Below are 22841 nucleotides of genomic sequence, written 5' to 3'. Positions count from 1 at the left end.
CCAAGCAGTTGCAAGATTGCAAAAGACCCCACATAAAAAAGCTAAAGTCCAAGGATGAAACTTATCCATCTCACAACCAGTATTCAAACAGTTTTGCTGAGTGCACCAGAAAAGCAAGGGGCTGGCACATCACCACACCAATCCATTTCAACCAGCACACAGGAGTCTGTGTTGCTGTTTATGTGTATTTATGTGAAGATTTTATTTGTAGCATATAAATGCAATAGGAATTTAGCAATGCTGACAGCATACACCTGTAGAGCTTTGCAAAAGGCTAACATCACATGACCAAAAAATTTACACAGCTTCTGCCGACTACACATCAGACAGCTCCCAGTTGTCTGCCTGCCCTTTAAGGGGAGAAAAGAAACAAGGACTAAAGGAATATAACTGTGAGACAGATAAAAGCCTTGAGGAGACCTCTATATACGAAGCAGCAACTGATGTAAAGAAACACCATAAAAACCCTCAATAGAACAACTGCTGAGATTCTTAACAGAGGCTGCAGACTTGATATGCACATGGTTGATGTGAACACAAAAAGGACTCACCTCCCAGCTTTTAGTAGTGGGCTCACTGAAGAAGTTGTCTATCATGTCAAGCTCCTCCTTTTCTACCACGACAAAACCTTGCTCTTTGGCATCTTTCCCATATATTTCTGGTGACCACTGAACAAAAAATGTGTACAAGTGATCCACCCTGTGAAGAGAAGAGTAGCAAACAACCATTGTTCAGTGGTCCATGAACACAACACTGTCATGCAGTACAGCAGTTCTGCCCAATGACAAAGCAGGGACAGTCACACAAATAAGACACCTGTGTACCTACACCTTCATACACCATGCAAGGGAAGAGCTCCCTCCACCTGGCAGCCTGAAGCATGTCAAGGTTTCTCTGCTTTCACACCCCACAGTATATTTTTCTCCTCCCTTTGCTATATGCATAGCCAAAGCATCAGGGTAAAGCAAAGTGGCTTGCCCAGTCCCACGTGATTCATATTAAGAAGTACAGTTGATTGGTATTAGGCCATACTCACAAAAGTTAACTCCAATATAACACTCACTTTACTTATCTTGACCTCCTGCATAAAACAAACCATAAGACATCACTGGTAAAGTCTACACCACATTTCAGCTGCCTTTTAACAGCTGTAGAGGCTAACCACAAAACAATCTTCGTTCTGTTAGCATTATAAAAATAAGCAGTTACTGACAGCTTTGCTAATGATATAGTACCAGCTGTGCATGCTCTTACATAAAGGTAGTCAGCTCTCAGTCACTGTGTTGAAAGAGATGTTCTGTGACAGCATCCATAACAAGCCCTGAAACCACTTCTGAAAAAGGGATTCATGTGGCACAATGAAGTTAAAACAAACACATGCAATTTCAAACAGGAACATCCTAGTGGACCCACTACACAAGAAGGTAAATACAAAAAAAAAAAACCAAAAAAAACAAAAACAAAAAAAAAAAAAAAAAAAAAACCAAAACCAAACAAACAAAAATCAAACCCTAATTAAATAAGGCTGACAGAAAGACACTAAGGGCTTATGACACTGCATCTTTCTCCAATTATTCACCTGAAAGTTTGTCCAGTAATTAATGATCAATACAAAACAAGAAAAATATTAGAGAAATTTAGACATTTCCCCTCTATATTTCAAGTTATTTGGATTTATATATATGCACAAAAAAATCTTAAAATACCATTTTAGCACTGCTGCAGTCTGTTCAGGGTCACTAGTATAATTCCAGAGATTGTTCCAATTGAGTCTACATTTTTTCTTCTACACTCCTACCAACGAGAACTGAAGTCTGTTGTTAGTTCTAACTGCATAAACTGACAGCCCTAAAATTGTTGCCCACTCACAGCAGCTACACTAATTCAGAGTCAAAGTGAGATATTTCATACAATAGTTAATAATAGAGACCTAATGAGATCATTTAGTTCTAACACCCCTGCTGTGAGCAGGGACACCCTCCCTTAGACCAGGTTCCTCAAAACCTGGTCTAAACCTCAAACACTTCCAGGGATGGGGCATCCATCCCCAGCTGCTTTGGGCAACCTTTTCCAGTGCCTCGCCAGCCTCACAGTGAAAGATTTCTTCGTAACATCTAGTCTAAACATATTCTCTTTCAGTTCAAAGCCATTCCCCCTCATCCTAGCTCTGCATGTCCTGGTAAAAATCCCTCTCCAGCTGTCCTGCAAGCCCCCTTTAGGTACCGGAAGGCTGCTGTAAGGTCTCTCTGGAACCTTCTCTTCTCCAGGCTGAAAATCCCAACTCTCTCAGCCTGTCTTCATAGCAGAGGTGCTCAGCCCTCTGATTTGGATATTTGAAGGGGCTTAACTCACTTTGGCCTCAAAAAAATTTGGGTCCAGTTTCCACTACCCTCAAAAAGAATAAAGGACTGACTTGGCGTCATCATAAAACAGTCCTCTTAATGAAAAAGGAACAAATTACACTGCCATAAGTTTTTTCTGTTCTTTGCACAATCAGAAATGCTTCTGTGGTACACAGCTAACAGATGTTCTAGCAGTTTAAATCTTTGTTATCAAGTAAGAACTGTACCTGTGAAACATTTTTAATATATACAACCAAGTATGGTTTTTCTTCAATTATCCTAAATTTGTGAACACCCTACATTGGTTCCTGAGGCATCAAAGCCTCCATCAAGAACAAATGAGGTAGATAATGCTGATATCAAAGTAAAAAAAAATTAGCTGCTGCTTATTCCTGCATAGCAACACAGACACAGAAGAGATCAATGTAGTAGTGTGCAAACAATCAGTCTTTGGGATAGTTCTAGCCAGTAATTGCCTGGAAACAGCTAATAGAGGGTCACACCCCCATCACACAGGGTCCCCCTTTCTTTGTGAGAAGCCACATGATTGCTTACAAGTTTGCACAGATCTAAACCCAGTGAACTGTGGAGGGCACTTCTAAAAGCCAAATCATCTCATTGCAGTCAAGACCTTTTCTCCTAACTGCAGAAGTTTTCCCACATCAATAGGTGTCACTCAGCAGGTCCTGCTGATCATCTCTTTGCTAACTAATGTGGGTTTTAAAAGAAAGAGACATTTAACTTGAGTACTGTGTGTTTTACGTTACATAGTCCTACGCTGGAAAGCTAACTACTTAGTTCCCACAAATCCCTAAGAGAGAACAATAAAACTAGTGGTTGCTGCTGTCTGACTAAGACCAGTTTGAAATCACATGCAGGTGGGTGGAGGAGAGCAGCATACTCTCATCTCAGAGACACAGAACATACTTAGGTTTTAAGGCACCCCTGGAGATCATTTCAACAGCTTCTGTTTATAGCTGAACTAACTTCCAAGTTAGAGGAGGTTGTGCATTCTTGTCCGTTTGCAGTTGTGAAAAATCTCCAACACATATCCCACAATCTCTCCATGCATAACCAGTCTCTTGGAGTTTTTTCCTCTTCTATCAAATCACAATTTGCTCTGAAGAATGCAGTGTGTGATCTGAGAAGGGTCTGGCACCATGTTACTTTTTTTTTTCCTTGTTCCCCCCCCCCCTTCCTAACTACAAGTCTGACAGAAAGAGGGGAATAACCACCATCCAAGTTGTTGGCTATGTTCTTCCTTAAGCAGTCCAGCAAGAAATTAAGTCTTTGTTACTGCAAAGACATACTGCTGACTTATGCTGAGCTTGCTCGTAACTTCCCCAGCTCCTTTTCTGCAGAGCTACTTGCCAGGCCACCTGTCCCCAGACTGTACAGCTGCAGGGACAGCTCCACCCCAGGGGCACAACTCTGCATTTGCCTTTTCTGAACTTCAGGAAGTTTCTGTCAGCCCATTCCTCAGTGTTAAGGTCCCCCTGAACAGTAGCCCTGCCCTCCAACGTATGAACTCTCCCCAAATTAGGCATCATCCCCCAAAATCACAAAGGTGTATTCTGTCTCAATGTCCATGTCACCTATGAAGGCATTAAGCAGTACCAGTCCCCAGGGAATACCACAACCTGACTAGCCACTCAGACTAGCTACCAACCCTCTGAGCCCAATGCCCCAGTCAGTTTTACAACCACCTGGCAGTCTACCTGTCCAGGTTACATCTCACCAATTTGGCTAAAGGATACTATGGGAGACTGTGTTGAAAGCTACTAATGTCACGGCAAAGCAACAATCTCTTGCTCTCCCCTTGCACACAATGCGAAGCCATCATAAACAGAGAAGCTGTTTGTTTGGTAGAAAAACGATTTGCCCCTTGGTAAATCTATGATAACTGATCATGATCACTTCTCATACTCTCATCTCAGAGTCACAGAACATATGTAGGTTTTAATGCACCTCTGGAGATCACTTCTTGCCCTCCATGTACTTGGAAACTGTGTACGCAAGGACTTGCTTTCCAGGGACTGAGGTGAAGCTGACTGACTGCCCTGTGATCCCACAGATCCTCCTTGATTTTTCTGACAATGGTTACAGCATTTGTCATTCCAATTATTAAGGACTGCTCCCAGTGATCATAACCTTTCAAAGGATGATAGAAAGCAGCCTTGCAATAACATCAGCCTACTTCCTCAGTATACTCAGAACATTTCCTGTCAGGCCCCATGGACTGTATGTGCTCAGTTTATTTAAGTAGTGCATAACTAAGTTTTCCTGTACAATGGACAGATGCTAAATAAATCCAGATGCTCCAGATTTAAGAAGAGCAGCATAAACCAGAAACAGGTGACTGTAGAAGTGATGTCATTCTGAAAAGGGATGCTCTGCTAATAAGATTGTAACATTATGCTACGGTGGCATTGCCAAGATACCAAATTGAAAAAACTGGAGACAATTTTTAAACTGAAAAAGCACTGCTTGAGGAACTCTCTTACAGCCAACTTACAGCTATGAGGAAATTTACCCTAGAACTCAATAGCTGTTTTGGTCATCACATACTTAAGAGTGTGCCACGGACTAACAGAGAAACATCAATAACACAAAGTACTAGGAAAGAAACAACTTCAGAAACCTGAAGTTAATCACTCTAAGTCCAACCACAGCTCCTGGCCTAGAAACAGGAATTAGTTCACAGGAGTCCTATGACTTGGTTATAAACATGCCTGACCAGATGATGATTCTTCACGAATCTTATGAGGGCTAAGGTATCGTAAGCCCTCGTATGCTTTTATGAGCTCCTACAGACTCCTGTGAGCTCTCATTGTAAGGCATTAAGATATAGATACAAACAGATTTTCATAGGTGTCATCTGCACAGTTTGATATCTTACTATCATGACTCTGTGAGTACTCTCCTCGCAAAATAATTCAAAAGGATTTTAAATCTAAGCTTTATGCTACGTATTCCATTCCATTTCCAGGAGCATGGAAAAATGATCTTTCAGCATCAGGACCGTTTTAACCACTGTCACTTTATGCAAAGCCCTGTGTAAGTGCATGGAAGCATCAAGTAGGTATTCACTCCAGCTAGTTGTGCTGCAAGTTCTTCCAGGTCTCAGCTTCAATCACATTAACTACAGTGTGTTACTAACAGGAGTCACAACCAAGCAGTATCTTGTTCTGCAAAAGGAAACCTCACAGAAACAGTAACAAAAACCAGACCAAACCTCACCCAATTCCCCAAACCACACCAAAAACCCCAAAGGGGCAGGAAGCTAAGTCTGAAAAAGAGAAGTAAGGCTCAACTCCTGTTACTTGAAAATCTGTGTGCTCTCAAGAAAGATACAAAAATGCAGATGTCATCTCAGCAGCATAAGCTCAATGCAATGTCTTTTACATCAACATCATTGCAAATTATGCATTCATAAACCAAACCTGTCTGCCAAATTTATACTGGAGAAAATCAAAGAGATTTACTTCTTGACTGAGGAACTAGCCAATGCGAAAATGAGGAAATTATTTGCCATGACACATGTTTATAAACAAAGAAATTATGCACTACTATCTCTGTCCCAGTGCAAGGCATTTTCTTCCACAAGACCTTGAGGATATATGTGACCTCATCAGTGACCTACTACTACTCAAAATCCACTAGTGTGGGAAATCTACATACCATTTAAACATAAATCCACGTAGTGAGAGCACACACAGACTTACCCTCTAATACTGTAAGCTACACCCATTGCAAGACTTCTCAGCAAAAGAATCAATCTCTCTATTTGTGTCCAAAAGCATGAGTGCCTCTCTCTGCTCAGCTGAACCTGTCAAGAACCTGCTCCAGACTGAGCAATCTGTATATAAGGAAACTCAAGATGCCCATCACCCCCTTGACGTGCTCAGGCAGGCAGCACAAAGCAGTCCTGCAGTCACTGATTAACTCAGCCATGCCCTGCAGGCCACGGGGAGACATGTGCTGGGACACACTCCACCCCTGGGAAGTCACACAGGAGGAGAGAAGACCTGACACAGCTGCAAAAGGCAAATGAGACTTAAGACTTACAGACAGCCTTTATATCAGCCTAAAAGTCTTCTCTCTGATTAATGTTTCCAAAGACTTCCATAAAAAAAATTCCTTTTAAAAGGTAAGTACGTCTTTCCTCGTAGTGCACCTTTCCTGCAACCTGCCAAGGCCGGGAAGCAGCAGCAGCCTGCACATGGAAGGACAGCTCTGCTGGGAGCAGTAGGCTATGGGGCCCAAGCTGAAAATAGAGCCATTTTTGCAACTGATGACAGAAGCTGTTTTAATAGCAAACACTAAGAGACCATGGAAAAATGTAATTAAAAACAAATCAGAGGAAGATTTAACTTACACTATGAATACAGACATGCAAACCAATTTCTTCACAATCTCTATCCAGGTTTAGACTGTTTGGTTTTGGAGGGTTTTTTTACATTACTATGAAGCATTAAGATACTGCACAAGCTGCTGTGACTGCACTGGACAAAGTGTTTTATTTATGATGCTTTGTAGCCAACAAGATAAGTGGTATTCTTGATATTTTCATACATGAGTATACATTGCATTCCAAATAGTTTTAAACTTACTAAATTATCTGATATATTGTATCTAAAATCCATTGCAAAGCTATCCAAAATCATGCACTATCCATGGCACCCTCAAGATGCAACACTCGTAATTATATACTATGCAACACTGATGCAAGAATATTCCCAACAGGCAGGATGCAATGCCTTTTGCTTTAGAAAGGCATCCAAGAGCTTGGAGAAAACACTGTCGTCTTCAACAGGCAAAAACATGTCTTACATTAAAACAAAGGAATGGGTCTCACATTTAATTTCAGCTCCAAGTTCTACATGATCTTTCATGCAGTTCTGTGGTGTTAAAACAGGCACCGAAACAATTATAACCAATCATTCACCCTGAACTTTGATCAAGATCCGAATAGCAGCCCTGACATCACAGATGTGATCTGTCAGCCAGAATGGCCAAGTGCTGCTGCAGCAGCTCACTCCAGAAATTACTTTTTTTTCTCATTACAAAAACTGAAGTATAAACCAATTGTCAACACTTCAGTTTGTATATGGATTAGGTCTGCTCCCTACTCAGAAAATTTCTGCTCATAAAAAGACAAGTAGAAAAACGGTTTTGCAAGTTTGTGGTAAGAAACTTAATAGATTTACTTGTTGCACAGAACAATGATTAGAGATGAGCTCAGTTTAGCTCAGCAGCTTTATTTGATGTTAGATACACTATCCCCAAAGCAATAACTGACCTTGTGTTATATTACAGCATCACTCCAACTCCCTGAAGTATTTACTTACACTTCAGCCTAGAATTTTCTGAACCCTCCCTTTTGCAATCCCTGAGAAGCCAAGGACTGGGATCAGCAGATAGCAAGCAAACCATAAGCTATCTTCAGCTACACTCCCAATGGCCACATTCCAGGTGGATTAAGCCTCTCCCTCTCCTCCAGGGAGAGTTCCAGGTCAGCAACTTCCACACTACTGCAATCAAAAAACTAATTTCTAAAGCACAAAAAATAAACACTCAAATCAACACACATGCTACATATTTGACATTAAAATTATTAAACAAAAATTATTTTAAAATAAATAAAAAAGACTGAACCTGAAATTGAAAAAGAAACCAACCAAAACAACTGCATCTTAAAGAGACATCCCTGAGGTGGATCACAAGTTCAGATTCTTCCTTCCAGGTATCTAATTTCACCAGAAGTGTGATCACTGATTTTGGTTCCTCAACAGACCAGAGAATTGCTCTAGGTGGCTTCTAGCAAGAGGGATTTTGTTCCTCACAGTCAGAGAAAATTTTTGGGTGATTCATGTGGAAAAATCACAGGCCTTCACTCTTTAGTTTGTTGCTTTGCTTTTTTGATATAGTACTATTTACACATAAATACACACCTACAGGAACAGAAAACATTTATGTCCCTGGCTTTTACTGCAAAGGAATGGATTGGTTTTTATGGGCCTGAAGGCAGAAACAGCCACACCTGTTTAGTTAGGAGTGTCTCCCTTATCCCACGTATTTCACATGAGCAAAGTGTGTTATCTTTTATTTTTTTTGCACTGACACCTTAGTGGATTCCTTGCCTCTCCAGCCACTGCTCCCCTTTTCCTCACTTCCTAGACTACAGCCAACTGCAAAGGAATGGATTGGTTTTTATGGGCCTGAAGGCAGAAACAGCCACACCTGTTTAGTTAGGAGTGTCTCCCTTATCCCACGTATTTCACATGAGCAAAGTGTGTTATCTTTTATTTTTTTTGCACTGACACCTTAGTGGATTCCTTGCCTCTCCAGCCACTGCTCCCCTTTTCCTCACTTCCTAGACTACAGCCAAAACCCAGTTCATCCCCTTTATCCCTCTTTTTTTCTCAAATGCCCCCGACCCCTTCTTCCTTCCCACTGGGAGCCATATAACACCAGCAACAAACATTGCTTTTTGTCTCTAGCATGCAATGAAGTGAGGGCACCCCTCTCCTCATCTCAGCATCCTTGCTGCATTTCACACCTTGGACCATGTAAGGAATGTCACATTCAACTCTAGAAAGCACTGCCCATTTAAAAAGTAACAGACAAACACATTTTTGGGCTAAAAGGACTGCAGCTTACCTTTCCCGAGGAACAGCAAACCAGTACTCTGGTTGCTTTATCTTTTTACTGTATTGTTGAGACACGGTGGTACTCTGAGATGCAAAGGACTTTCGCATGGGTTTGCCTACTTTAATGCACAGAAACATTGGAGGAGTCTTGCTCTTCTCCTCTTTTGAAGGAAGCATATCTGAACGAGACAGAAGAGAAAACAGACTGCTTTTACAGGAAACTACAAATACTACAGCTGATAAAACACTGTGGCCAAAATGAATAATCTTGTGCAAAGGAATACTCAGAGGCACCATACACAATTACACCTGACTACAATGTACAACAGCTGTAATAAATCCATGTTCATCCTAAACTGTCGCCACTTATTCCCATTTTGTCACACCCTGTATCCCCCCGTGCTGTATAGTCACGTACAGAATGGCACTGCAAAGCAAATGGGGAAGATGACCAGGCTGGCACAAAGCAGGCAAGTAAAGAGGACAGAGGGTCCAGCAAACACATCTAGTCAACACGTAATCCTGCATATACACACACAGACAGATCAGTTCCTCAGCCTCGATGGTAAGACAAATGCAAGCCTTACAAGCACCTTTTGTCTGCACAAGACAGGGCTGAGCCTGAAATCAGTTTAAGCTCCTTAAATTGTGCATGTGGCAAAAAACGCTGCTCATTAAACTACAGCCTCAATCACACCGAGGTTGCCTTATTCATTTTAGGAGTGCACGTACAGCCAAATACAACTAGCAAGACATAAACCCTTCAGAAAGAAAAATCATAACAACTGTTTTTAAAATAAAGACTTCCACTCTAATCATACACCACCACCTGATGGGAATCCAGCGTCCACTGGTTCATTAAATTACCCAGAGAGGAGAATCAATGCTCTAGGACAGACTAGTGCTTAGAGGCACTGGGCTGCAGCAGAAGTGGCAGTATGTATACACACTATCTGAGCTGAGACTTCATTTTGTTATATGCTTTCCAGTAACAGCCTGAATTTTATTTCTGATAACACAATGACCAAGCAGGAAAAAACAATCAGTCAGTAGGACTCTACATATACATGCCTATTTATCACTTCTTTAAGGGTTTCCATAGCATGAAACAGTAGACAGATGCAAACAGTGTCAAGAATACTTTGGTACTCCCCCACCTTTACAGCAATGCACTGCTTTGGATACTATCAGAAATACACTGACACACTTCACTGAAGCAACAGAAGTTACCAATATAGAGTAAGATCTCCTAGGCCACGAAGTGTCCCTCTCAGTACTGAAACTGGATGACATCTCACTGTCCTTCTTAAACCCAGTAAACAGAGGTAAAGATTATATAAACAGTGATCACTGAATATGTAAACAGCACACAAGCTATTTACCAAACTAGAAGCTTAGAGAATTTTAAGACAGCAAATCGTATAACAATGTAATATACAAGAGTAAAAAAGAGACCAGGTACTATAGAAAGAGGAAATTTAGAACAGAAGACCATCAATTCAAAGGTTACCAGCATAATGATGTCCAAGTCTCAGAGGAAACAAGGATAACCAGAGACCTACCTTCAATTGGCACTTGAATTTTCTGCAGCAGCCACAGTCTGATTTCTGATTGATTGTCTAACTGTGTTTCTTGACAGGTCTTGTCTATAGCTGGTACTAATGAAGAGTCCACAGACTCTTTCAGATCCTTTTCCTCTGCTGCTGCTGAGCTGATTTCTAATGACGGTGCTTTCCTTTCAACAAAGCTCCATACTTTTAACCGTATGGATTTCATTAGCTTGGGACTTTGAACAGCTAAGTGTAAGGTCTATGCCAATTGCTTTATTGTTTTCACCTTTCTGGATTTCAGCCTTGTGTAAGTCTTCAGATGACTGAGACCCATTCCCATCTTTATTGAGGTAAAATTCAATAAGTTTATCTTTCTCTAGCTCTTTCTTAGTGTCCAATGCAGTCTCCACCTTACCTGTCGGGGAACTGACACATTTGTTTACTTCTGGAATAACATCTTGCTTTTCACACAGCTCTAAGTCTAAGTCAGCTTTAGGTTCAACACTGTCCTTTTTTTCCAAGGAATCAACTGTCAAGTGCTCCTGGACTTCTGTAGTAGGTTTGGTTACCTGCTGCTTAGTTCTCCCCAACTCCCTGGGGTCAGCCAGCAAGCCTTCCACTACTGAGCTTTTCCTGTCCAACCCTCTATCCATATGAGATGATGTCTTTTCCAGGTCAATTAAGTCCTCCTCTCCTTCTCCTGAAAGGGATTTTTCTTTGGTTTTGATATCTGAAGCATTTTTTTTCCCAGAAGGGTCCTTGGCACATGGATCCACAGCAAACTTTTCCAAATGTTCAGTGACAGTGATGTTGTTGGGAAACTCCACAGACTTTGATTTGATTGAGCCCGTACTCTCAGATGACTGAAGAACTTCAAAATCAGCAGACTTTTCCTTATCTGAAGGCTTTATCTGTTTGGCACCTGGAACAGTGGATTGATCCCCATTCTGCTGCCTCCTTTCCTTGCTAAGGGATTTGAATTTGCTGAAAGGATTGATATCTTTCTCAGAGGATAGGTCTTCCCATTCTCCTGGCCTGTACAGAGGACAAAGATCCTTTGGTATGTCACTGTCAGGGGAAATGATGGATGTATACAGGATGTTAAAAGCAAAATGGAAACACAAAAAAAAAAACAAACTGAAAAGACAAACTAAATAATACACCAACTTAAGCTGTGAAACTCAACAAAAAATAACTTTCTTCAAAATTAACAAACAACAGTGGAAATAAGTGACTTGAGAGAAAAATGGAGAAAAAATGCAGAAAGCATAATACTGAAATAAAACGAGCAAACCACTTGTCAGGATATGCTGCATGGGTGAAGAAATGGTACACATGTAATAACAGTGTGCAAGTCATCAGAAGCTCAGTAATAAAAAGTCACAGGACATGTATTTAAGTGCTGGAATTTCATTCAAATCAGATTAATATTGACATTTCCCACACCTGACAATGAGTCAACCTCTACAACCATCCATGCTTCCTAGTCAGTACAAATGTATTTTTGAGAAAAAATAAATCAGAGATAAGCTCTATCCTGTCTGAACATGTTTACTGCAAAACATTAACAGGCAATGGATATTTTTTCCTTTAACTTGTCTCTATTACTCAAACATACTTTTTCAATGCAGACTTTCCCAAGTATTTCTTTTTAAAGCAGGACAACTATAGAATATTTCAAAATGAAAAATTATTATAAATATAACAGCATACAACTTGAGCTCTTCATTGCTGATAAAAGGCCTGAGGTGAATGAGAATACAAGATCTTAAAAGTCTTAAAAGTTATGAAGAAGTTACTAAACACTAGTAATGAGCATAAAAAGTATCAATGGTTTTTTTGAAATGAGAAAACAGAAGTCAACAAATTTCACTGATCAAACAGGTATTGCCTATAAGCACAAAACTTTGCTTAGAGCAAATATATAAGCAGTGCCTGGTCTATGCATAGATGAAAATAGCCTATCCTCTATAACTCGTAACTGTCAATGCATTTCTGGTTCTGAAGCAGAAGTATTCCACAGACTGGTATTTCTCTAAGTACTGAAGTTGGGAGTTAGGGTGCTGTTATCTTCTGAAGTTTTAAATAGTCCTCTCAGAACAGTCCTAGTATGGTCCAAATCTAACCCTTTTCACTTCCACCGAAATAGCCCTAGAGACAAGTCAGTGCAAGAGCCCAATCATGACATGCCACCAATGCTTTTATTAATTACTGGTTTGTACTGGTCTCCTTCACACTTTGGTTCTCATATTTGTGACCCATTTGTCTTTAATGCCACTTTAGTGCTCTAAAAAGGAAGTGGAAGAACAACATAAGTGAATCATTCCTTTGCTGGCACTTTCCTCCCCTGATTTATCTTTCTCTGTTGCACTAAAACTCTTCCCCTCCATTCCTTCCCCCTCTTCCCACCCCATTTCCTTGACCCTTACTGAAAATCTACAAGCATAAGTTCAGGGAAGAACACTCCTTACGATGGCAATGCATCTTTAATCTTCATGTGAGAGATGTCATTGTAGAGAGCTATTGAGACAACCTCCTCCATGGGGCAGATGAGTCCATACTCTTCACAGCCATTCTCAATTACCAGAGGATCAGACTTATGTGGGTCAAACATGATATTGTTTGGAGTAACTATCATGACTCCTCCAACTACGCCCTAAAATAGGAGAAGAAAGAGTTAGCACATCACATGTAATGCACTTATCATTTGGTATTGGATTTTAGGCTACTATCCTAAAAAGTAAAACCTCTTTCCTGCCTCTTTACACCATATCATGAAATGTTTGCCAACAAAACATTCTGGTTTCCAAGTGCATTAAGTCAGACACTGTAAGGAGAGCAAAGAAAAAACGTTCTTAGAAACGCCCAAGTTCCTGGGAAAAAACATCTGAACTATTTGACTTTCAGTGCTGACTGCTACAAGCTGAAACTGTGACTGTTAATCAATCTCAGACAAAATATATTAGTTGATTTATTTTCTTTAAAAAGTACATAACATTTTATTCTTGATGCAGCCACCTTCATTTGATACATGAGTTTACAGGAACCAGCACACGTGACCACCATCTCACTCATGGAAATGTCCTGGTTACTGTGCTAAGCTACACTGTAGGCCCCCAGATCTACAATCCCAGAGGTACATGCAAAAAGCTTCTCTGCATAGGGATCTGATGTGACAGCTTCTCCCCAGTCTAGAAGCAGCTTCTCCCACTGATCGAAGCATATTCTGCACAACTGTAGAGAACATTTAATTCTCCAAAACGTGCTCTGGCCATGGATTTGATAAGAGGCTGCCTCAGCCGTTAGTCAGCATCCAACCCACAGCAACTGACCATTTTTCAAGGCTTACAAAGGAGATTTCCAATGTCTTGCTCCTGCACCCTTCTCCACCAGATAAGCTACAAAATTCACCAGACCAACTCAGAAGCTGTGTGGAAATCATGACATCTGACAAATGAGCCAAATGGACAAAGGAACCACAGATCAACTGGCATTACCTACACTACAAATACTATTAATTATCCAAGGTCATCTGCAAGGCAAGCCAAGGAAGGCTCACCAAGAGGCAGGGAAAAGACCACAAGTTTGGTTTGTTTTATTTAAAATCAGTTAGATGTCAAGCTGATGGCTTGACACTGGCAAATGAGTATATGCATGTGTGCTCCTTTGTAAAGCAAACTCTGCAGGTATTTCCCACTTGCTTCTCCTGTGTGACTCATACACAAGCCTGGTTTGTGTCTGTGTGAAAGCATCAAAACTGCAGAGGCTTCTCCCACGGGTACGTAACTAGTCAGAAGAGCAATACATCAGTAGGCTGTACTTCCCCCATCCAGCCACTGCAGAAAGCAGGGCAACAAGGGATTTTAGCTACACTGGCAAAGAACCCATCATATTTTTGATTGTTCTGACTGCAAGTAATTTTTTCAGTCCTGCAGCCATAAAACTGGCAATACTTCCCCTCTGCACCTAACAAGCATCACATAACAAAGTGACAGTACTGCCCTAATTTACGTGTGAGACATCAAATAGCTCTCTATTACTCTCTACAAAATAGCAGACTGCAAAATTGCAGTGGTTAAATACAGTCTGCATCCACCCAATGCAAAATGAAGCCAGAAACTGTAGGTGTAAACACATCCATCTTACAAAAAAGTCAGGACTAAGGGAAAAAAATATGTTGAAACTACGATTAGCATCTCCAGTGTTATAAATTCCAGAGAACTCAAAAACCCAAACACACAGACATCTAACTGAAACCAGAGTCAACAAGAGCAGATATATCAAAGCAAGCAGTTCAAGAAGACAGTGTCTTGCAACCTTGAGAAGAGATTAAAATACCACCCAAGTTTTCTGCCTTCATTTCTAAAACAGCTGCTGTAATTTAGGGTTGCAGTTCCGGTGGGTACACATATGTTATAAGAATCCATACAAGAAAGAGAGAAGGTTGCATATTGCAATATTTATCTTTTTGTTAGGACTTGCAAGACGTTCATTAGCAAGTGCAGAAGCAACATGGACATATCAGGAAACACTGCTCTGGAAATAGTTAAAATTTAGCTTCAAGTCATAAATGAAATAGATTGGCATGTGCTCGTTTTATAAAGCTGTTGCACAATTTGATGGAACTGGACAACTAATCCTGACATGTCCTAACTCTTAAGGTGCAGTTTTCTCTCTGTATCTAGCAACATACTCTCACACAGAATTCTGCTAAGGCATGGTAAGGGACTGAAGATGGGTAGAAGAGCTATTCTTTCATCAAGCAATTACAACAACTAAAAGAACAAAATTATACAGCATATTATCACAGTACCAATAAACACAGCAGTGATAGATAAAGCCAACATAGCATTTCCATTCTTTAGAAACATGGAGCACATTTGACTCCCTCACTATACAACTCTCACTTATCCAAAGAGATTTTGCTTTTAAAGAATCTCAAACAATGAAAAATGAAAAAAAAATCAGGTTCCACCTACCTTACCATCTGTGAAGTAACGACAATTCATCTTTAAAAATTTGACAACCACAGGCTCATCCTCTTCTGAAGTAGAAGACAGGACTCTTTCAACTGGCTTCAAAGCCTTTCTTGCCAAATCAGCATCCTTAGGAAAGAAAAAGTTCAGTGCAAAGCAACAGTACCAGACTCCTACACTTTTAGATTTTGGGCAACTAAAAGGTGAGGTTCAACCAATTCCTTCAGCTTAAGGAAGAAAAGCAGTGGTCATGCATGTATATAAGTAAGTATCCATGTACACTTGCTGCAGTATCCTGTATGGAAAAAAACCCTTGTAACTTTACAAAAAAAGCTATACAAATAACAGACAAGAAATTAAAAATACCAAGGCAAGTCAGCTCATTGAAGTTCAATGATGGACTCTCATTAAGAGAGGGCCTGTCCTGCCATCTTATCCACAGTGAAGACCTCTGCACAGTGCACTGGTGTGATTCCCCATGCAGGTGGCACAGAGGTGTAAGGCTAAGGTTAAACACCATTATTCACTTCAAGCTTCTTTACACTTTCCTTTTCATTAGTTACAGATTGAAATTACTAATTAACATCAGCAGATGGACAGCTGAACTCCCTAAAGCTACTATCTTAAAAGACATCATGGCCAATAACCCTTCTAGAGAAAATGAAAGCTCAGCTACACAAAGGCATTTCTCAAAGATTAAATCCTGCAGTCTTAATGTAAGACAAGTCTATATATGAGTACCATCATAATATGTTTTTAACTAGAAAGAAACTGACTGCTCAGACTAAACTAACAGCCTCCCTGTTCAACGATCCCAATGCAGGATCAAGACTCTGGAATGCAGAGAAGCATAAAAATCTCCAGTGTGAAACACTAAATTTTTAATATCTAATTTTCTGTTCTTTAGAAACTACAGGGCACACTGTTTTCAATTGTTTTGTCAGACTCTGGGCCCAGATGATCTTGTACTGGGTTTCTACACTCAGAGAGAATTCCCTTAATTTGGAGTATTTTTAATATATGGTAAAGTTTGTTGTACAGCAAATAAATTTTATGCAATACACTACACACAAAGTCTGTAATCTCAAAATACTGCTCTTTACACTGCCTCATATCTCAGCTTCAGTATCAGAAAATACGTTGTGAGTTTAAGACTGCTGAAGCCATGTTTGACTTACAGGGAGTTTATCATATTCGGCATCTGATGATGAAGGAGAAACGGGAGCACCAGGACTAGAAGATGACAGCCTTGCAGCACTTGTTTCTGGCACAAAGAGAATCTAAATACAAAAACATACGTCAAAACAGTAAGGCACAAGCTTAAATGGTTATCCACTATAAATACTATGCTCTACTAGGAAGACAACACAATCTTGATCACTCATGACTGCAATGCACTCCTTAAAAACAACTTCCTCTACTGTCCTTCATAGGTGGTGAGATAGTGGGGCACATGCAAGTCTAATTACACATCTAGCTCTACATTTTGGTTTATAGCACAGGCAAGAAAATAAAACACTTTCCACTGAGACTGTGACTGAGAACCTGACTGAGAACACTTTTCCCCCTAAATTTACAATCCCAGGTTACACTGAACTACTAGAATAACTAGAAAAAAAGTAACTGTCAAATGACTATTAATAGTCATTAACTTGTAACAATAAACTCTGATCCAAAGTAAAGGCCATTACTGAAAAAAGAGGGATTTTTAGGGCTAGAAGTTTATAACAATTCAGTACAAGCTGTCTGTTTCCAAAAACATACTTGCATCTTCAAATCTAAGAAAATATTCTTTATATGAAACAGCATTTTAGCACCATGTACTGCATTAAAATAGAACAGAAACCACACAATACTAATACAAGTGTATATAAAAATGCAACACTTTGTCTGAATTTTCACATTCCCTCACAGTGAACATTGCAGATTCTTAGTACAGCAGTACCAGAATTGCAATACAGCTCTGGACCTCCACTCCAAAAAAAACCCACAGAGTCATTTGCTCCAACTATCAGAGCAAAGAAAAATATTTCTAAAATTTTTTAAAAAAAGCCCACAGTTTAGTTTTAAACTAAAAGCGTTCAGAAAAATACAGCTATTTTCCTTACTGCAGCTTTTATCTGTTGGGTATTCTAAGGCAAGCCACACCATCTCTCTGTGCCTCAGTTTCCCTATCTGCAAATCAGGACACCTCAATCTCTTCATGTCTATGCAGCAGAAGTAGAAATTTGCTCTTCATGGACCAGGTGCTAGTCTCCACACTTGTATTTCCATTACTTGACTCTCCCCAAAACAGTCTCTCTCCATTTATTTCTCATCTTACAGAAGACTGACTCATCCCCAACACAATGGCAAAAAGCCATTTCTGTATCTAACTCTCTAATTCTTTAATGCATTATATATGGCATTTATCTAGGCTTCCCAAGAATCCAACTTCCTTGCAACAGCTACATTACCTCCTTGAGCTTCAGAGTCATCTTTACGATTTAGTGACAGGATATAAGTAATAGAAGTCAGATATGGCAATTACAAAGTTCCCTTTCCCCTATCCTCAAACTCCAAGTAATCATCTACTGAGGGAGAGCTTTAAATTACTGTCCATTATCCTTGTATCCAAGTACCTAAAAGATATGTGAAAGCAGTAGAAAGCTTTTAAATACACAGAAAATAATTAGGTATTGAAAAACCCATAAATAAATAAAATATTTACCTGGCCTGGCACAATTGTCTGTGTGAAAAGCTTATTGAGCTCCACAAGCTTGTTTGGGGTGATGTTAAACTTTAATGCTATGCTGTTTATGGTGTCCTGATTTCCAGCCTGAAGAAAGAGTTGAAGCTTAAGATACCATAGTGAACACAGCACACCAGCAGAACTAAACCCACCTAGCAGACTGTTTGCATGGAATAGACCTGATGCCCTCAACACACCCTCTGTTTAATAGCTTAAGTGATACACTGGTATAAATAAAAAGACAGAAATATTCTCTCATACTGTACAGAGGTGTTACAGATGTTCCTCTCCTTTTCTCTTAAAACTTTAAAGCAGCATTACCTTATTTAGAATTGCTCTGACAAGGAGGGGAAGGCAACACACTGCAAAGTTCATTACACCTTCAGCAGCCACAGCATGTCAGGCATTTGTGCTGTTCCCAGCTGGGACACTCGCCTTCCACAGTCACTCTGCATGATGGAGACTTGAGTGCAGTCCCAGTTCACAGACCTGACAGCTCACACAGAGACTTTCTGGGCAGAGCTAGTCCTCTAAGCTGCACAGCAGCACACTGTTGCTCTGCTCCAGCTTAGAGAAAGAGATTTCATCACTCTGGGACCAAGCACTTGATGGCCTAAGCAACACTGTGGAATGGAAGTATTTTTCAGAATAACAAAATGATTGCTTTACTAGAGAGCTACAGTGCAGAAGTAAAAACAAAACTGGCAGCTGTGAGAAGAGGCAGAGGACCTGTGTTGAACAGAGAATCAGGACTGAGCCTAGCTCCCCCCATATGGCAACATTTGGAGCAATCCCTATTGAGATAGGTGTAAACTGCAGCAAGTATTCACTCAGTGTTGTGCCACTGCCTCCCTCTCAACCTCAACAACTACACTTTCAAAAAGCCGACATGAACACAGCAATACTTACAGTATATTCTATGGTACCATGGGGTTTCTGAGAAACCATTTTCTTCTCTTTCTTTTCATTGGTTTTGTTTTGATTGTCATCTAAACAGCAAAAAAAAAATTCAAGTAATTAACTTTTAAGATGTTTGCATTTCAACATGTTTTGAAAGAGATCTATAGGGTGTGCAAATTGCAGCTGTGAACAGGAACAAGATGACACATTAAAAATACCTATTAGACCTTAAAATTGCATTGTAAGTCAAGCAAAATTTCATTAAGTACAGTAGGTTTAGTAATCATTCAGACCTTCTGCAAGAGTAATGTATACAAGATACCATATAAATACAGAACTGCTCTCATGTTTTTCTCTGTGATTCCACATGATTCTGCTGTTGGATGCAAGTACTTTGTGTGATGAGCTGCTATCAAGGCTGAGGTAGAAACTGGTCGATGAATGTACACACTGCTACTGCCTTAGTATGACCACAACAACTACGGGTTAATCACCATTTCACCACAAGTACATTATATTTAAATACTATTTTAAACTCGGAAGGTAAAAGTATGCCAAGAGTCCTGCAAAACATGAGTGTATGCAGTCAAGCACAAGAAAGCATAAAGCTCATTCAGAAGGTGGTTTCTATCAGCTGCAGTACACAAAACCCAGTGCACTTGCAGAAACCCTTGCAGGACCCACTCACAAGGTCTCAGCAGCATGAGAATGGTGAGGATTTCCCATTCTCACTACAGCAGAGGGTGAACAAAGCCAAGGATCAGGGAGGATGCCAAGTGCCCAGCCAGCCACAGCCCCTCAGGGTCAGCCTCCCCACCCAGAGCCCAGTCCCACATACCTGGGGGAAGCGAGGGCAGCACATAGCCCCAGCTCCAGCAGTGGGGATGGGACATGGTGAGGCAATTCATGACTGACCTGCTCACCCAGCCTGCTCACCCCCAGCCCCTCAGACAGGTCCTGCTGCCTCTGGCAGTGTGCTGCAGCCCAGAAGGGATGGGGAGAGGCGAGAAGGCAAGGCAGAGCTGGGCCCAGCAAGAACAGGAGCAGGAGCAGGGAGATGCTGTCCTCCTGCAGGGACCGTTCCCGTGGTCCAAGCTGGCAGCTCCAGAAGATCAGGGAGGAAAGGCCAGGGAATGGCAGTGCAGGGCTTCTGACTTGCATTCAGTCTTTGCTGCAACCTTTGCTATTTCCGAGAGCAAGAGACCGATAGCAAAAAGAAGGGCGAGGACTTGCCTGCCTCACTGTAATGTACACAAGAAACAAGGAGGGGCCCAGAAGTGTGACACACCTGACCCTTCTGCCAGCCCATTTACACAGTGAGGTTAATGCTGGGGCTGCCTCAGCGTCTTCCAGAGGCCACACAGTCAGAGATATCTCCTTCAGCCAGAAGAGACTCACAAGAGCCTGAACACACATCCAAATGTTACTGCCAGCACACCTCACCCACTGCCTGCCAGGGATGCAGCCATGAGAAGTGCCTCGGTTGGGGTACAACAGATAACAATGCAGCAGAGGCAGGAAGCAGATAGGGACTAAACACACATGGGTAAGAGCAATTATTTCACACTAACTTGACATGCATCAGTAAGACCTTGGGTGAGTAGGAATAAAAATAAAGTAGCCCAGAGATATGTAGGAAGAGGGAGAGAGAGATTTTGCACCTGCTGAATGTGAAAAAGTTTAAGTCTGGGTGTGGATGGGAGAATTAATAATATGTAATAAAAGCAGTTTGCCTGAAGAGCTTAGGATGTTTGGTATTAGCTAAACACTCTAGTTTCCAAAGCTTTGTCTTTGTAAAGTGAGATGATGACTGAGAGCTGACCATGACAGCAACCACTATTGCCACTGTGGCAGCAAGACCACAAAATAGCATTACATACAACTTTCTTCCCAACAGCTTCCAACCTGGAATGCAGGACACCTCTCTCTCCCCCACTGTGAAATACATGGTATTTCACAGGTCCTCTGAATTGCACTGACTGCAAAGTTTGGAGACTAAAAAGTACTATGCAGTGAGAAGTTATAACCTGAAATACTGTGTTCCAAGGAGACACATAATATGCTCCAGTCTTGGCTGACAGGTCTGTGAGTCTGTGTGTTTAGTAGGGTCCTGAACACAGTAAACAGTAGTGAACTAAATACGCACACAGTTGAAAACCCCAAACCATACAGACCAGAGAAAAAGTTCAAACAACACGTTGAATTCAGACTAAACACAATACAGTCATTCTTTTGCCAAAAAAAGTTAATAAATCCTAAATAAGCTGAACGATTAGACACTTGCCTTTCTTTCACATCTATGTGCAAGAATATATGTTGTATAGCCTGTTTATCTACAGGCTAAAAGAAGCAGTCAATCTGTGAACTTACTTGTCTTCTGAAACCAAAATCTGACACTTTTTGTCTGGATACCTTTTTTCATCTACCACCCTGCTCCCTTTTTTTTTTCTTAATCCCAACAACAAGGGGTTCTGGACACCATCCTTACACCGAGCCTAGCTACTTGACAGGCTTTGGCAATTCAAAACCACATTGTATCAATTTGATTAGTGCAACATGCATATAAAGATCTAAAATAATTAATTTTAAAAAATCAGACCTTCAGAAAAAAAATAAATCCATTACATCTGACAGGTACTATTAAGCCCATATACGGTACACGTAGCGAGGCTGAGGTCACAAAGTGTGCTCCCAGTGAATGGCTTACAGCAGAGTGGGTGGAAAGCCTGGCAAAGCAAGCAACACAGCACAACATACTACCTCTCCAGTTCCCTTATCCTCTCTCATTTCTCCTTCAGGAAGCCCAACATTTTCTGACATGATCTGAAGGCAACTAGCTCTAGTAGCTGTCCCAAAGGCACCCAGAGGGCACACAGGCATGATGGAGTCCCTCAGGAAGCACATGTCTTTCAGACAGAACTAGGTGAAAAGCTCTACAGGCTCTAAAACAAGTGCCACTGGCTACTTTTTGAACTTGAACATTTGCTTAGTGGTGAAATGACTCACGGTCCTGCCTCCCAAGTTTTCCTGCACTGTACATACACTGAAGATGGGATTGCACAACCATGAGAAGTGACTGTGTTAATGCAAATTTGTTCACACTGCATTTTTAGGAAAAGGGCAGAGTGGGTGGACTGAACCTCTCTGTGATTTTGGGAAGCATGTAAAATAAGAATTATGTAAAAATAGTAAAATAATGAGCAGTGAGAAGAATGTCAAGTGGGAACAGGCAAAGAAAACTTACTGAAAACGGACAGGTCTAGAACGGGAATTTTTCTGCCCTTAAATGATACCTTTGTACCTCAGTTTCCTAGCAGACACTTCATATTTCATGTTGCAGTGCTATGGGAAACATTACAAAATAGGAGCAATTGTAACATTACAAAATAGGAGCAATTTGGAAGGCAACTACTGAAGGATTATGATAAAGAGGTCAATCAGTTTATCATCCCAAAGGCCTTGATGCATGATAGGAGAATTACACCTCTGCGACTATGTAAATAGCTGTGTAAGTAGACAGAATAGGTCAAAAAGCATCGACAGGCTCCTGGGCTGCCCACACTGAGGTACAATGTGCCACCATGTGATGGTACCAACATCGGAGTTACAGACTAGCCCTGCTGCCCACCAAAATCAGTGTGAGGTTCACAGTGCTGGCAGTGACAGCTGAGCCTGCCTGACAGTTCCCG

The 22841-nt window shown here is 40.9% G+C and overlaps 1 protein-coding gene across 1 annotated transcript in view; it reads right to left on the bottom strand.

Moving 5' to 3' along the window:
- LOC103798010 (nuclear receptor coactivator 7-like) overlaps positions 1 to 22841 on the bottom strand; it is a 42040-nt gene that overhangs the window by 7271 nt on the left and 11928 nt on the right. The window contains 9 exon segments of the mRNA XM_009070251.1: positions 552 to 699; positions 9006 to 9174; positions 10558 to 10742; positions 10744 to 11613; positions 13017 to 13201; positions 15525 to 15650; positions 16700 to 16801; positions 18232 to 18339; positions 19162 to 19241. Of these exon segments, the coding sequence (XP_009068499.1) occupies positions 552 to 699; positions 9006 to 9174; positions 10558 to 10742; positions 10744 to 11613; positions 13017 to 13201; positions 15525 to 15650; positions 16700 to 16801; positions 18232 to 18339; positions 19162 to 19200 (1932 nt within the window). The 5' untranslated portion in view covers positions 19201 to 19241.

This window comes from Acanthisitta chloris, unplaced genomic scaffold (assembly GCF_000695815.1).
Source record: "Acanthisitta chloris isolate BGI_N310 unplaced genomic scaffold, ASM69581v1 scaffold26772, whole genome shotgun sequence".
Lineage (NCBI taxonomy): Eukaryota > Metazoa > Chordata > Aves > Passeriformes > Acanthisittidae > Acanthisitta > Acanthisitta chloris.
This window is presented reverse-complemented; position numbering and strand designations above follow the sequence as displayed.